This window comes from Aulostomus chinensis, chromosome 12, assembly GCF_037954235.1.
Source record: "Aulostomus chinensis isolate RoL2024-O1b breed Wild chromosome 12, RoL_Achi_v1.0, whole genome shotgun sequence".
Lineage (NCBI taxonomy): Eukaryota > Metazoa > Chordata > Actinopteri > Syngnathiformes > Aulostomidae > Aulostomus > Aulostomus chinensis.
Genome location: NC_141331.1, coordinates 24,749,329 through 24,767,018, shown reverse-complemented (window position 1 = coordinate 24,767,018; position 17,690 = coordinate 24,749,329). Strand labels below are relative to the sequence as shown.

Sequence of the window (17,690 nt, the reverse complement as noted above, 5' to 3'; positions counted from 1 at the left end):
TAGGTTTCAGCCCCCCCCCCCGCGACCCTTAACAGGAATAAGTGGAAGAAAACGGATGGATGCGTGAATGAAGTCTGATTCTCTCTCTATTACATGGCATTTATACATTAACTTTTTTACGTTTTTTTTTTTTGGAACACGCGTCCAATAACAGGAGGAAAACCTTGATGAACTCCTGGCGTGTTGGACAGAACATTCAATTTTGCCGAGGACCAGACACATTAGAGGGCTAATGCATCTTGGTCTCTAGCTGAGCTCCTTGAACAACATCTTAAAACAGGAGCAGATATAATTCAGGTGAAGTTCAGCTCATGTCACACTGAACCTTTGAAAGAGAAAATGAAGCATTTCTGCTCTCAGTTCCAAAGGAGAAAGGCTGTTTTCCAAGTTTCAGATTCTCAAGATAAATGTTCATATATGGCCATGACAGGAACCTTTCAACAGGTGTCACGTGATACTCCACTGAAAAGTAAACCCAAACCAAAATAACGCACAACACTTAAGTTTTGAAGACTTGTCAATGATGACATTCATTTTCAATATTTAGCTACAGCCTTGTTTTTTGTTTTTTTTAACTCCTACCAATTAATTACTGTAAGAGTGTGAGAACAAAAAATGAGCTTTTCAGCCATACAGAGCCAGGAACGGACCTTGATGAATCACACACATCTGCCAGGTGAACGTGGTGAGAAGCTGCATGGCTCCTCACTCTCATTTTCCTTTTTGATGGATGTGTTGAGACAAAAGCTTGATGAGCGACTCATGGCCAATGAACAAGAAAGGCATGACTCAGTTGTTCCCCAGAGACACAAAGACAAAGATGTCTCCCGAAAATTACCCATTCGAATTTGGCTGCACGCTGGCTGAAAACAAAGAAGCAAACACTGCCTATACCCATCTCACACACACAGGTGGGAGTTTTTGTCTTTGTTACTGACTGACAGCAGTGTGTGACTCCAGGGGGCTTGGAGGTTGAAACAGAAGTGACACAAAATATCGAGGGCATGTGGGCTCGTAGGTCTGGTATCAATAGGTCATCTATTTGTTACTGAGAGGATTCGACCTCACTCTGGCTAAACAGGGCACGGAGCCATCATAGAACAACAAACTGCAGCAAAACTAACTGACTAGCAGATGACAAATATCTGCAATATAACATAAGACAATAAGACCCTGATGATCCGTGCACATTTACGGCTGAATTGCATCGTTTGAAACCACGAGTACCATTCTGCACTGAGCTACGGTACATTTACAAAAAGTGCACGCACCCCGTTAAAAAGGAGGAATGGGAGAGATTGGTGCAGAATTGAAAAACTAATAAATATGTCTTTCTTGCAGTTGTGATTTTAATAGGGATCAAGTCTAACGCAGTCCCCCTAAGAGGCAAATCTGTTTTCTTGATGTCTGCGCACACCGGAACTACAGAATAAGGGAGAATGTTCCCCAAACCTGTGACTTGAACACCACCAAGGAACTGAGTTTGTAATGTCCAAGTTCATCTGGGAGCAGATCACGGTCAACTTCCTGATTGGACAGAAGTGTGATGTGGAATGTCGAAACCTACAAATACGCTTGCATCCAGCAGTTTAACCGACACTCAAAGGTTCTGCATTTTTCACAGAAACAGAAGGTTTATGTGTCCCTCCATGGATTTTAACGAGGGGACTGGATGTTACTGTGGAAGGCTGACATCAGGCACATATTTAATATTCAAAGCAGATCATGATCCCTGTCAAGGAGAGGTCACTTAGCTGAAGCAAAGCTGATGAGCTAATCATGACACAGCCTGGCTGAGGGGAGTCGGGGCTTCTACGGAGCGCACTGGTCTCAACATGAGAAAATGAAATGAATGTGACACCGTAACTATTTTATCTCTATCAGGTTTTCATCATCACCAGAAGCCAAAATTGTAAGTGAAAATAAATTGTGATTAATCTGCCAGCCCTCAGCTGCGATAGGAATGAGTTCACACAGATTTGGCAACATCCACTCCACTGTAGGAGCTTCTTCTTGTGTGATCCAGCGAGTTGGCTTGCTAGGCAATAGAAGTGAGGCAGACATGGAGGAGGAGAGGAGCATCATAAGTGGAGAGCAGAAATGAGAGACAGCAACTTGTTGTTTGTGTGGGTGTTTCACATGAAAAAAAAAAGAAATAATCAACAATGCCGTTACCAAAATATACAGGGAGACAGGATGTTAGTCAGACACACCGGAGGACGTGGCTAACAGTAACAACTGAGCTGGATATCAAACATCAATATTTCTTTCTGGAGGGACTGTCATCAAGTCTCTGGACTAATAGGAAAAGGCACTGAGCATCTGAACCACCAGATTTAAATATGATATTGTTCATATTTTCCACATATTCTCTTTGTGACTGCTCTGTGACTTCAGTTCCCAAACATGCAAAATAAACCCAAGAGTTTAGTTGCTTGAAGTATCAAAAAATTATAATTTAATGGTATTGGTAGTGAAAGTCAGATATCATATTTGCACCAGCAAAGAAAACCTTATCACCAACAATACACTCCTGGGAGTAACTCCAGCACTTTGAACAGTGCCAGTGTGTTGAACATGTTGTTGTTTTAACTGTATGTTGGGTTGTGACTTCTGGAACAGGGTACAGGTTTGCAGAACTGAACTTGACCGGGACCTAAAAGGAACTGTCTTCATAAAATACTCGCGGATTGCAGAGAACTCCATTAGATAAAATCCAGATACGATCGGCTTGGCAGCAGAGTTTTCCTCTCCGTGAAGTCCACAACAGAATCCATTACCCTCATGCCGAGTCAAAGTGAGCAGGACGATCATGGTGCAGCAGAATTTTCTCTCCACACGCTGCATACACCTGACGGCAGTCTGAAGGTCTCTCTGCCCTTGGTGTTTGAGGTCAGACGTTGTAGTCTGGCGCTTTGCCGAGCGGCTGTCTCAGTTTGATCTGCAGGGTCATGAAGGCTCCCACCGCCACATGGAAGAGGATCTGCCACATGTTCCTCAGTTCATACAGATACATGTTGGACAGGCAGATGAGTGCGAACGCCAGGAAGGACTTGCTATTCCTCCACACTGAGAAGTAGGCAAACAGGTAGCACTGAAGGACAGGAACACATCTGTTAGTACAACACATTCAACTCCATTTGAGACAGGGGCTGAATCGTTAAGGGTTAATCGGACGGCTTCTTCAAGAAATGAAGACAAGGACAGCAACTCCCTTTCAATCATTTAATATCGCCACAGAACATTAAATGGTTAAAGTGGAGATGCGGCCCCCGTTTCTTTTTTTTAAAAATAAATACTGCAGGTTCATTCATGACACTCGGGTATGACATCATAAATAAAACAGCTCACAATACAATTTTCTCACTCCTTTACTTCAACAATTATTTTCTAGCTCAGGAAGGCTAAACCTTCCTTTGGAGGATCCAAACTCAACCGATACGGATGCTTGTTTAAAAGCCTTTGTCTGTGTACCACCGTCTCATCGTCTTCATTCTTTGCCACTTCTCTCATTCCACATTCATACTCAATGCAATTTTAATGCAGAAATGTAAATAGTGTTAACAGTGATTTATAGAATGTTTTCAAAATCAATACATATTTTTTCTTAAACCTGTTGCTTCAAGTACAATTTGATATTTTCATCTTACAGCTGTTGTGCCAAATTGCACCTTATGGCAAGCCACATCTGGCCCACTGGCCCGACTGGAAAGCTGGTATGAGAAACATCACTTCTGTATGAGGGTCAGATCTGTCAACCGTGCTGTCGGCTAAATTATCTATGAAATCAGCTCTTACAAGCTTAGAGATGATGACTAAGTGTGATGTTTCACACTCCTACACCTGTAGCTTTCTCACAGAATGTCACACTCTTTGACTGTTTGCCCTTAATCAGCAAAAACTAAGTGACTTTAGGCTCTGCACAGCAATAACAAATTATATCTGATTATTACTGTTACTGTCGCCTAAGAGAACATGTCAAATGTCTCTTAATTTATCCAAAATATTTAATTTAACTGCCACAGACTCATCAGATTACTTCGCACTGAAGCATAATAACGCAGCCTTGTGTTACAGCACTGGCAAAGTTGGACGGTGACGTTACCTAATATCTAACTGCTGTTTAACTCCGACTCATTGTCTTGGATAATTGCTCTCCTTCAGAATTTCCAGGATGTGAGTACCCTACTATAAGTTCTTCAGCTGATCATCCAAGAGCCAGACTAAATCTCCCCAGTCTGCATCAGCTTGAGTCGGAAATCCTGCTTCATAGCTTTGTTTCCCCTCATAAATCAGTTTGAGGTGCTCCATTTAGCATCCGCATCAGCAGAAAGGAGCTGATGAAAATGTTTCAGAGAAAGTGGTGGAGTGTACTGCTAATGTTAGTTTAGCTGACAAGCTGCTGAGCTGTAAAGTGCAATAGTCAGCCAGTCAGCCGGTGATGGGTGGCTCCCACTGCAGACGATCACTTACCTGATAGAGACAGGCTGCTGTGCCCAGGAAGAAGGCAATCACATAATTAAAGTCTTCATCGTCATTCTGGGGACAGGAAGAAAAAAGGCTTATTCTTTTACCGCTAGTCTTCCGTGTCCCAACAAGGCATCCTTCAAACAACATGGCAAGAATATTCACACACTGCTGCATTTCATTTTTGTCCTTTCCGTCTCATCCGATATGACCTTTACAGTTTCAGGGCGGGATGACAGCATGTGGCAGACTGATGCTTTAATGCACCTTATATGTAAATAAATTCTGCTCCCTTTTTTTGAAGAATAAGCACAAAAACATTTCAATCTCCGTGAATTCTTATTGACATATTATATCAACATATAATATTGCTGTTGTTGTGCAGATGATGACTGAAGTCCGTTGACATCGATTCAATGTGAGCTCAATAAAACCAAGCTGTTTCAGTTATTCAGTCTAGTTCTATGTTGTTGGAAGTCCATCAAATTAGCTGTGTTTCTTGACTACGGCATGGCAGATACTACTGGCTGGTAGTCAGAGGTAATCGTCAGTAAACCTGCTGGATGTCTGTCCAACTGTGTGCACTTTGAGCGGATGCTCTCACACTAATGGAGACGTGTTCCCTAAAGATGAAAATCATGTACAGAAATGGATGACACTATCAGGGAAGACTTCTGCCCTTGTTTCAAATGGCCCCATCTTGTTTTAATGAGACACTGGAGTGCGTGGCTCATATAGATATGGACTGAAGGGGGCTGGACTGTAGAGACACTACTATTGTGGAAAACACTCTCTCCTGTGCTTACACAGCACTGTGTGGACAGACATCTGGACTTTTGAGATTGTTGTGGTACTTGTGTGGTGTCGGAGAGATTGGAAAAATTTGTTCCCAACTGGGAAGAGTTCCATTGTTCCTCATAGTAACTCATCTGCAGGAAAACAGCTATCAACATGTTGTTTATAAGCTTGAAGCAATAAAATGCAACACATCTACTTCCTAGGGTCCATGTTGTTGGCAGTTCATGAATTAAAAGCACATGAACAAAGTCGGAAGAAGGATTTCTTAGCCTAGTAACGGGACCATCTGCAGAGCATGTAAATCTAAGGCCATGCCCCCTCAGTGTGCTGAGAGTGGGCTGCACGAAAACATACAAGAAAATAAATGATACATCTGAAGCTGGTTTGTGACTACTTCTGTTTGATGTTGGCAGTTAATGTAATCTTCCAGAGACCATGTGTAACTCTGTTGGAGTTCTTAGACGGGAGCCTGAGTGATTTATCTGTCAGCCGCTATTGGACTTTCATAGATATATCAGCATCTGCATATATGAGAAACCTTTTCAGATTGATAAATAAACAAACAAACAAATAAATAAATAAATAAGGACATTTCTAAGCACAGATATGATTATGAAACTGAATTGCTACACTGAAATGCCAATCTCTCCTTTTTCTTTTTGTAGTCTTAGTGCCTAAACAATTATTCATTTTAAAACTCCACACTGTTTCGACTCCACATTGTTACATACTGCTGCATGGATGGAAAGCAAGACCCAAGTAACCAATACTACATGAGACGAGATGTTTGTGTCTGCTGGGTTCCATCCTCACCTGTAACACACTCTCTATAGCATGGACACCTCGCAGCAGGTTCAGGCCACTGCAGAGAATACTGAGCACACAGGAGACGATACCAGGGAGGGTCACTGGTTCCAACATCTGTGTGGGAGCTGCAAGAATTAAAGAGTCAGCAACATCATCCAGGACACATTAAAATGTATGAAATGCAGTTATATATTAAATGCAAGAGAAACCCTTGAATAACAAAACTGGTAGTCAGGACAGTCCAATGTCCTTCCTTTTTCAGATTAGCATCCTTCATCCTTCAGGACAAAAAGATTTATGTTCTTTGAAAATGGAGCCTGGCGAGGGTGACAGAGAGTGAACAAAGCGTGCAGAGCTGCTTTGAAGATGAGAAGGAGCACAACAGCTCTAAGTGACCTGAGGTGGCATCGCTTAGCTCAGGGCAGCTGAGCTGTGACGGCATGTACAAAAGGTTGTTTTCTTAGGCAGCTGAGAGGTGGGGGGCAAAAGTGAGGCTGTCTGGCTGAGCAAAGAGATATCTGACCATCAAACATAGCAGGAGAAGACTGGCAGTGCTCTCGATGTAGTCAAATGGTATATTGTATTTTTACAGTCAACACATGCCATGAAAACCACATAGATCCATTGTCCCCCTAACCATAAAACAGTGAGCCACTAGAGAGACATAAGTTCTACTCCCAACACACAGACGTAACACAAACTCATTTTACCATTGACCATTCTGCAGACTGAAATAATAGCTGCAAAGACATTTGAAAAAATACTGAGAGAAGGACTATTGGGTTTAGTCATTTTGTGAGATTTGATGTCATTTAGGGAGAAAAAAAGGTCGATCTTTTCTTAGATTTATTTTTTGTTATATTTGTTATTGTTGTTTTACAGGACTGCGAGCAGCTCAAGTGTAACACTGAGCCCCATCCCCACCCCTTGTTTTCCCTGCTGAACAGTGTTTTCTCATTTCACATTGTCAGTAATCATCTGCACATTAACAGAGCTCCTGTGTAAATCAAAAGATTTTGCTGATGGAGAACTGGGTGGTGTCCCTGAGTATCATAACATGACAATGGTGTCTTTTCCATTATTCAAAATTCTGCTGTGTTTATGTTCATAATATTAATAAAGTGTCTGTCCAACACCACTGGGGGCAGCATGTTGCTTTTGATGAATTGGTTGGCACTTTACATGGCAGCCTCCACAATCCATGTGTGAATGAATGAGTACACCGGCATTGTAAAGTCCTTTCAGCGTGGACGGCACCATAAAAACGAAGCCCATTTACAACTGTCAGTGTCGTAATTTTGTGAACAGTGTCGTCTAAATAACCTGCCAATAAAGTAATAATTTAGAGGCTGTAATGTACCAGCATGAATATTAACAACTTCTCCTTAGAGGGTAGAATTAGAGAAAACAGATGGTGAGCAACTTGGTCCTCAGAAGGACTGCAACTGTTGCAATTTGGCAGCATTTTGGGTTGCGACCAAACAAGAAACAGCCAACAAATGTCAGCGAGGCTGTGTACAATATTAGCATCAAGATGATGGTAGCTACAGCTGGAAATGCTTTATACTGACAATCCCTTCTCTGAATCAATAATCTGCTAACTGCTGAAAGGTAACATGTCAAGTTCAAGCCCCCAACCAGTACTACTGCCATCCAACCAGTTAGCCTTTCATATTCCATCTCTGATATTGTTAAGAGAATAAAACTCAAAGAAGTACCAACATTTTTTAAAATAAAAGAAGTGTTGAATACTTCACCGGCATTAAAGTGAACTGCAGCCACCTTGTGGCAGGAAATTGTACAGCAGCAATAACAATAATCTAACTTGGAACTGGCAGCTCCCTTCAGGTCCGCCTGTGAAAATTCAATCCGTTAGTAACACTGGATATCACAGTAAAATTAGGGGAAGGTTTCACAGTGTCAAACGCTGGATGCCGCCCAGCCTTAAAATGAATGACGAAGCGAAAATAGGACAGTGAAGGACAACCTCGTGTGCTGTGTATCAAAGTCATAGAGCCAGTATTTAGAGCTGCAGGAACTGACGTGATGGAAGTTCAAAGTTACCCATCATAGCAAGAGCATACATGGTCCACATTTTTGAGTTGAAGTTCATAAATGAACTTTTGGCTTTTGGAGGGGTAACAGAGCATCCACGACTGCTCCTTTACTGGGACAGCTAATGTTTTATTAACAATGGGAATTGAAGCAACCTTTCAATCCCATTGTGTTACAAAGACCAGTACAAGCAGTCCTAATAATGCACAGTCATGAGGGTAAGATGAGACAATATTGATCCCAGGAAGAAAATTAAATAAGCGTATTATACTAGCAAACCTCTTTTAACTTGAGTAGGGCGTGCAGAGAGTGTGTATGTGTGTATGGGAGCAGCTAGTGTCCTACCTATGCCCTTGTACTTTGAGGACGTGTACACCGAGAATCCATTGATAGCCTGCAGGTCCTCAGGGGAGAGCTGGTACGGCGGCCGCAGCTTGATCTCTGTCTGCATGTCAGCAAGGTTGATCTTGGTGGACAGCGAGCGAGGGCTGTTGTAGCGCTGTTTGGTCTTTTGGATGAATGTGTCTGTTGTATGACAGAACAACAGCGAGGTGATTAATGACACAGGAGAAACACAAGGGGGATTAAGGAAGCATGACAGAGCAGGATATTTATGGGAATGCAGCCTTGGATACTTTGGAATTTTGGCGATTAGTCAATAATCAGAAACCCTGACAGGTTTTCAATTTGTGGATCTTTTGGACAATTACAGTACTTAGACCAAGCATGCCATTTGAAGCAGTTAATTTGGCTTATTTGGCATTTTACAGATTTTAACGAGTAATTAATAAATTAAAAACACATTACCATTAATTAAAAACTTTAATTATTAGGCATTCCAATTCAATACACACTGCATTGTATGTTTAGGATATCTGGAGGAATTTAGTGATGAAATGTGGCTATTTTCTGGTGCAAACTCCAGTAGTTCCACTTCCCATTTCCCAGTGCACATTCTGATGAGCCCTGGAGAGTGTACCTTGTTCCAGATGGTGTTTCTTCACCACACAGGAACAGAATCATGAAAGGCTAATGCTCAAGGCAAAACAGAGCAAGATTTGTTCAACAGGTGTGCTCCCATACTGTGAATAGAACAGGAAAACCTCCTGGTACTTCTACTTGAACTGTTCATGAATCATCCCAAGGTGGTTCCTCCCCCGGGAGATTCGAAGTGACATCACAGGAGCATGACTATGTCATGCTCATCTGGATGGAAATTGGAGAAATAGGGATGCAAAAAATGTGGAATCTTCAAAGACTTGCTTTTTGCCTCTGAGCAACCGCCATGATCAAGTTTACCATGTGATACTTCTTATATCCGTGATCTGGCTGCATCAGGGCTCCATCGGCATTCCACTGTCCACTGAGAATTTTGTGTTGGACGTACACTGAACACTGGTTTGCAGCTAGTTCAGATGCAGTCACATGACACGCTTTTGTTGCTTCTAACTCACTCTGACCTCGTTCACCTTTAATGTTACCATAACCGATCTCTCAGCACAGCCGCTACCTGCTGTGGTTTCTTTAGTCTTTTTATGAGACACCGGTCATAGAATTATTTTAAAAGCAGCACAGCAGCTCAGTAATGACTGTTGGTTGACGTGAGCTGTGATTATATTTCACAGTTCTTACAGCCAAAGCAGGAATGCATTTAAATGAGAGCCACTGCATGGAGAAGTTTGCTGAGAACCGGAGTGGAAAAACAGACTTTCTACAACAGATGCCTCGCTCCTTTGGTGTTCCATTACAAAAAAACACTTGGTCTGCTGTATCTGGTAACGTCTGAAAATTAATTTGATTTTATCAGTCAATAATTATAAACACTCATAAGTTAATATCACACTTCAGAAACACAAGCAGTTCTGATAAAAGTAAGACCAGACTTATGAAAATAGGTGGTAATAATGGTAGAGGCCGTCGGAGCTGTGAACCTGATGCAGCCTGATGCTGTGGACATTATGGGTCATTTGGCCGCAAAATGCAGTAAAACTCAATGAAGCTTACCAAACTCAATGAAGGAGTACGGTCGCACGGCGCTGCTAATTCTCTTGGTGTCATAGGTGAAGATAAACTCCTTCTGTAGCTCGTCCAGGAAGCAGAACGCCAGCACATTGGGGTAGTTTGCAGTGCACACCATCATGTATCCAACACCCAGTGCACTTGTGAAACTGAGAACACACACACACACACACACACACACACCCAGAGTGGATTTTACCATCTTCATTACTACCCTTCATTAACATAATGCATTCCTTAGCCCCCATCCTAATCATCAAAACTGAATGCCGAACGCAACCACCCCCCCCACACACACACACACAAATACAAAGCACAACGTCATTGCGGATTCTAAAAGTAAAACAGGACAATTCTTCTTCTGGTTGGGTCTCTAAACAGTTCGCAGTACAACACTTCAGCGTCCCAAACATTCACACTTACATGGTTGACTCAACCCAACAGCCAAGTCACATACAAAAGCACTTTGCCAAACACTCCTGGTTTTAGCTCTGCTGTGTTGATTGATACATTGAGCTCAGACTTAATTCCCCAGATATAAATACTTCTACATTATCCGAATAGCTGAGAGCACAAAAAGAGAAAATTTATACGGGAAAAAGCATTTTAATTGATGTGGGGCACAGATCAACGAACTGTGAGGACTTAATTGATGGTTATCGCAGAGCTGGAAAAAAGAAGTGACATGAGTATGACCAAAGACACAGCTTTTGCTAGCATGCCCTTGTGTAACTGCTTCACCTCACAAGTCAAATGACCCTGCAAAGCCAACAATAAAAGAAGGAGGCTTGCAAACACCTGGTTCCTGTGTCACAGGTCTGATTAACACCAACAAGCTGCTTGAAGCAACACTGATGGGATGCGTGATAAAAATCTGTCATTAGATAAGGCAGATGAACCTTTCTGGGCCAAAATTTCTTCACCATGGGACTGAAGCAAGAGACATACAATACATCCAAATGAAATAAATTCCAAAGAAGCCACCATTTCAAAGAGATGCTGTTGTATTTAGTTTTAAGCCTGGAAGAGGGACCAAGGAGGAGTACTGATCAGAGGACCTCAGAGACCTTCAGTATTGCTGACAGAGGGAATAATTGCTCTCTGATGCAGTGTCTGATCATCCAGCGCTCAAAATTGATCAAAACAATTTTGAATTTGCCTTTGACTTTGATGAGGAGCCAGTGTTAAGAGATATTGGCCAGCTTCACACGAGGCCTTTTAGAAGATCTGATCAAAAGAAATATTTTAGGCTTGACAGCTTTTAAAAGAAACATGTTTATCACAGAAAAGATTAGCCCATGACTCGAATCAGCACAAGGCAAACATGCTACATGCATGAATACCTTCTGTGTTCTCACAGGAACCACGGCTCAGACCATTTTCACGGGACAAACACGTACTTTCACTTGAGTAGTCATGTTGTAACAGCACTGAAAAAACTGCCAGGCTCCGGTCGCAATGAGACTCATGAGTTCACATAATTTTGTGACAGCTTCAACTGTGACATGAATTCAGATAACTGGATGTCACACGGAGAGAATGAAGACTGCTGTTTCACTGCAGTTTGGGTCACCGGGTTTCATTTTTTTTCTTCACCTGCTTGTTCTACATTGTTCTTGTTTTGAGCTTAGTGACTGGACCTGTTTTAACATTTACCTGGCAAATCTGGTGGTACCTAAACTCCAATAACAAAAGGAGCTGCTGGAGAGGAGATGGGAGGGCTTTTCCTGTAAATGTTTGCATTGTGCACCTCATGTCTTCCAATGTTCTCCGGATGGTTCAAGCTTTTATGTAGAGACTCATATCAAAAGAGATGTGTTTGTCGAAAGGTGCTGTTGGTTCACTGATGGTTCTGTTTCTTTTAAGTTCATGTCCTCTGTCTTGATATGACTGAGTAGCTGAGGCTCCAGCTCCCTGCAACCCAAACAGGATGAGCAGTACAGATAACAGACGGATAGATAGCACACTGCACACATGCTTCATGGTTGTTCCCCTGAGTACCACAAGGACTTTGAGAAAAAGACATCTCAAGTGAAGGCCTTATTACCAAATCACTAAACATTAAAAGGCATTTTAGCAGTCAGAACTTTGCAGGAGTGGTCCACAGGAGAGCAGAACTGAAATGCCAGTTTAATTACTGGGTAGTTGCTTTTAAATACAAACACAAATAAGAAGTCTAAACCAAAGCAGCACACAAACCTACTTGACATTGTATGGTCCAGTCTTAAGGGTGCAGCGGTCAGGAAACTGATTCAGTTTCTTGGAGAGACCTTTGAGGTGTCTCTTTGTTTCCTGAAGTTCTTTGTCCTGCTCGTAGTCAGTGGATGCGGAGAGAGGTAGGCCGTCTTTGACCCGGACCACAGAGGCGAACAACACCACGGCCATCTTATATATCTGGTGCTCTACCCGAAGCCCTGTAATGCACACATGGTGAAAAGAAGCACAGATTTGAAAGATGAGTCAAAAATCTCCAACTGCAGTGGTCCAATGCTGTTGTTGAGAACAAGGCTTTCAATTCAATATTATATTTTCAAAATCATGTCCAGCAAGCGTGTTAACATATCTAAAAAAATAGTAGACAACAGTTCTTTCCAGATCCACCTTGGTAGCAGTGTCTTTAAGTTTTAAGGATGTTTCACATTCAGAAATGCTCACGTTGCCATTATCGACAGCACATTGTGGTGAATGGACTGAACTGATATTGGACTTTTATGCAAAATGCTTTACAATGCTGGAGGAAGTGACATTCGAACCAGCAAACCTTCAGGTACCAAGCAACAACTGGTCTATAAGATTTATTTCATCAATGAATTCACATTTATGGATTTTTACAACTTAAAAAAAAGTTAAGATTGGTATATTCTAAACATATATGTATATATCAACTTAAAATAAAAATAAAATACAATAACATACAACTTAACTATAAAATCTGTTAAGGATAAGTTGCTTATTTATTTAGCGCTATTCTGGCTACTCACTTAAATTTTGAGGCTACTGACAGATTGCTGCAGTCTTTAATGAGCCAGAAAATATTGAAGACCATTCAGAACATAACTCAATTTACCATACAATACAAGTGCATTCCAAGAGCCCTTAAGAGTGCAGTGACTGATTAGTTCTAAGCACACACAATGTGACCACATGCCACTCAGTCAGAAGGTGACATACATATAGTGCTCACTGCTTAGCATCCGCCACTGAAATTTGGTTTTCTGGTCCTGGCCTCAGCCTGGGTTGCCATGATAAGAAAACTGGAGTCAGCCAGAATGACTGCTATGTCTTCTCTCCAGTAACAGGCACAGTACCTGTACTGACTGCAGGTCTGGAAGTGGTCTGTGACTCAATTATCACAACAGATATTCATCTGAGCAACATCGAACTAGCAAGAACTTCAAGAAATAGTGGTGCTTAGTTTGAAGTCTGGAGGGGTGAGAGATGACAGTCAGAATGACCGAGATAACAGTATGACTGAGTGCAGCCACATCACCAAGCCCTCCCCTCGACTCACGCTGCCTCTCACAGAGTTAGCAGTCTGTTGTAATCTTTTCCTCTGTTGCCATATCAATGGAGGACAAATCCACAGTCGCCTCAACAGATATGACAAAGTCAAACCTCATCTGAGCTTCAGCTGAAGGGATTTTGTTCTTGCCAGCATGGACAGGAGGAACAATTGACAAGTCACCAATCAAAAGTATAGCTCAACGCCCATTTCATTAAATGTAGAGTTATCAAAATTGTGAAATACGTTACAATTGTTTGAGCTTTACCTAAGAAACAATATTTCAGAACACAGTTACAGGTTTCAAGCTGTGTTTGTACAGTAATTAAATTGATTACAAATCTATTTGGATAACACAGTGAAATTATAATAACTTGTGACTCTAATGTGAAATGCTTCAGTGTTTATGTCGTTAATGCTGTAATTAGTAAACGTGACATTTGTAACAGTTTACTTAGCAGGAACAGGTGTGCCACATTAGATGAGCAGTTTACAGAATTTTTTTACCCACCAGGAAATGCAAGGCAGTTCTTACGGAATAGAACTAAAGATGTAAGCAGTCTAGGAGGGTGGCACTGGTCCAAAAGTCACAATGTGTTTTTGATGGGCTACAAAGTCACCAGAGCCACAATGACCTACACAGATACAAGTTCCAACATGCTGCATCACTAAAATTGTGATCATTTTGGGAAGAGTTTCGTGACATTATTTTAAAAAGGTGGACACTCCATTCATGAGCTCTGAATAAAATCAAATGAACACCATGAGCCAAACAAACTTACTGCAGATCGTTACCTCAGGTCTTTAATACCTGATTCATTGTGCTTGCTATTCAGTCCAGGAGTGAGGTGGTGGTTGCAGATGTCTTATGTATTTACTTATTTGAGAGTGTGGGGCACTTTGCGTTGTGTTGTATTTGTATGAAATGTGCTAACTACACAAATGAAGTTGTATTGATTGTTTATTGATTGGACAAACACCAGAGCTGGACTGAAGTTGACCAGTGAAGAGTGTGTTGTGTACAATCCTGCCACTCACAAAAAAATGCACCTCTCATTGAATTTCCGAAATTTCTTCAAAACAGTTCAGTTATTCAGGACTTTTTTCAAAATTAGGATACAAAATAAAACAAAACATCAGCCACACTGTTACTTAAAACATTGACCCCCAAATTTTCACACTGTTTAAAAAAAGACACTTTCACCAACATAGACGCATATAAATTAGTCCTATATTTCTTAAATCCAATTTACGAAATGCTTTTGCAAGAGAAGTAAGAAGGTTTACACAAAGACTTTGCCTTGAAACTCAAGGCGACGTGACTCATCACTGTAAGTCCTTCATCAAAGTTATACCATTTTAGTTCAACCAGAGTTTATTTTCTCTCTCCTGGGTGCTTAGTGAGCAGATCCAGTCCCTTGCATGGAAGGTAGGATAAGAGTGCATCTTGGGGTTGAGTGAGGGGGATGTGGATTCTTAGATGCACCATGATTCCTTTTTGAAAAATTATATCTGAATTCAAAACGGTAAAAAAATCAGAAATTTGAAAGCCTTTTCTAGACATCATCTAGGATGTAAACCCATCACCTTTCTTCATCAAGGCTCTGCTCCTCAGCTACAATGAATCTTTACAGGGTTCTTTCAGTTCCTTGTAGACGCATGTAAAGACATATAGAAATGTAGCCAAAATATAGCCAAGCACATTTTTGGTCGACTGCAATAACTTACATGATAAAGCCACGAAGCAAGCTCTGACCATTCACTCTACCACCACAGCTCGATCAATTCCCATTTCACAGATGTACAGTTGATGCTGTGCTGACTCTGCTACGAAACATCTGGTGCATCCGAGAAGCCTTTAGCTCAGCTCTCAATTCTCTGGTAACATCTTCTCATGAAGACTTATTGATTGGTTTGTTCTCTGGATCACCGATTTCCTTTCCTGCCATTTGGTATCAGGGCGAACAATGAACGAGCACAGGCTGTACTCCCAACTGTGCTCTGTCCCCTGTGCTCTTCTTTCTTTCTTTACTATTTTTTTTACTAAGAAATTTATCATGTGAAAATTTTCAGATTCTTTACATATATGTACAACATGTCAAGAGTTGGCCTTCAGCACAGAGTAGACCCTTGGGTGAAGCTGTGTTTCTGGCCCTTCAAAGACAGTGCCATGTTAGCCAGCTAGAAATCAAAGCACCTAAAAAAAAAAAACAACCTTACTCTAAAAACAAAATGTAAAAAAAGGCCAGTTTCACTTGACTGTCGAAATATGGAAAATTTGGAAAGAAAATTCTTTCTGTGAATGTGCATGAAACTCATAGTATATTTCCAAGACATGCTCACATCAACTTTACCTTTTCAGAGAACTCGCAGGTCTCTGTCAGCACATTTTAGAAGCGGTGAACATAACGATGGTAAAGAGGGTATGAACTTTTCTCTTTTCTGCTGATCCGTTCACTGTAGATTTAAGAATAAATGCAATAGGACTGTGTCAATGGCAAGTAAAGTACCTGGCAAACCCCAAAAGCCATTGATTCGACTCAAAGTACAAGGAAGAAAGTGATTAAGTATCAGAGCGGATCCCATCCCCTGTTCCACCAGCGTGAGCCTTTGAGAAGGAGAGGGCAGTCTAAAGTCCCTGTAGTAACTAGAGATTTCCATTTTATTCTCCCTTGCCAAGTACAAAGCGACTAACCTCAAGAAACAGTACCACAAAATGTTTTTTTTTTTAATATTTTGTTTGTCAGTAATTATTCTTTTTTATGGACTTCATTGTGTAGTGGATGCAATGCATTTCATACAATTTCTGACAGGGCTCCACAATCACTACTTCAAAGCAAATATTCATTTTTAACATTGAATAGGCTCCAAATTAAAGACCTACAAACATTAAAATATCTGTTGACGATATTAACATATAAATACTCGCTCATATCCTGTAACGGGCTGTTTACTCTGTTGTGTACATTTTCACAATTTTACCTGCTAACTTTAACTTAACATTTCCAATTGAGGAACTTGTAACATAGAAGTTTTGAACTGTGGTTTGTGTACTTTTACTCAGGTGTATGACTTAAGCACTTCGTCCACCACTTCGTCCGAGGTTTGAGAACCTTGGACAGCTCCACAGACCCCGAAAGGAAGTGGGTTACGTGTGTTGCTTGCGACGTGCCTCGACAGCACACACTCGAGATTTCACGGTCACTGCCTTCTAGTATGACGGATTAAAATGCCAGTAAGGTTCTACAACAATGTTCAAACAGAAATAATACGTTTCAACCAGCTAGCTAAACATTTGGTGCTATGTATCAACGTGGATAACTGGAGCAGAAAAAAACAAAACAATTGTTAACCACCTCAGTCGAACCCTAAATGTAAAAAGTTACAAATTTTATGTTTAAACAAGAAATAGCTTTCATTCGTACAAAGCGTAGTTTGCTTTATAGAAGCACCAAACAACTGGGCCGATTTAGCCAGCTGGCTACTATTATCAGCTTGATACTGACTTGTGAGTCGATATTTCCATTCAGCTAAGGTTAGCATGCTAGAGAGCTAAAGGCTAGTTACTGTCCATATCCGTACAACACAGCGCGAAGCCACCAGCAAAACTGAAGAGAAAACACACATGGCAAACGGAAAAGGTAACGTTAGTTGGCGTGTACCTGGTAAAAGGCTGTAGCATCATGTGGAGGTGTGTAATATGACGCCCTGTCGCTGAGTAGACAGCTTAGGCTGCTAACCCGCAACAGCAGGTCAGTCACTCTTCACGTTTACGTGGCTGTTCCGCTATGAATTGTGGGTAACCCAGCCTCCTCTCTGCCATCAGTGTTGGTTTTTTTTGTTTTTTTTTTTGCCATCAGGGAAATAACAGAAAATCACCTATGCGTCGTTGACGTATGACAGCAAAGAGCAGAACATCTACATGTTACAGTCTTTTCAAACTGACTGACATCTCCTGGCATGATATCATATTTAAAGAGCCAGAAATCTGGTATTTCTTTCAAATATATTTTGTTTTGTTTTTGGTTTCATCCAAATTTGA

The 17,690-nt window shown here is 41.2% G+C and overlaps 1 protein-coding gene across 2 annotated transcripts; it reads right to left on the bottom strand.

Annotated features, from left to right (window-relative positions):
- Window positions 1-370: 370 nt before the first annotated feature.
- Window positions 371-17,461, bottom strand: sec22a (SEC22 homolog A, vesicle trafficking protein). 2 transcript variants are annotated; one of them, XM_086220874.1, is made up of 8 exons: window positions 17,311-17,438; window positions 16,003-16,105; window positions 12,350-12,560; window positions 10,132-10,295; window positions 8,473-8,652; window positions 6,079-6,197; window positions 4,474-4,539; window positions 371-3,094 (listed from the first exon to the last, which is right to left on the bottom strand). In XM_086220874.1, the coding sequence occupies exons 3-8, from the start codon at window positions 12,529-12,531 to the stop codon at window positions 2,894-2,896; spliced, it is 912 nt and encodes a 303-aa protein (XP_086077000.1). In that variant the 5' UTR covers window positions 12,532-12,560; window positions 16,003-16,105; window positions 17,311-17,438; the 3' UTR covers window positions 371-2,893. The 2 variants fall into 2 exon arrangements, with proteins under 2 accessions (XP_086077000.1, XP_086076999.1); XM_086220873.1 differs by lacking the exon at window positions 16,003-16,105 and having other exon boundaries at window positions 373-3,094; window positions 17,311-17,461.
- Window positions 17,462-17,690: the final 229 nt, after the last annotated feature.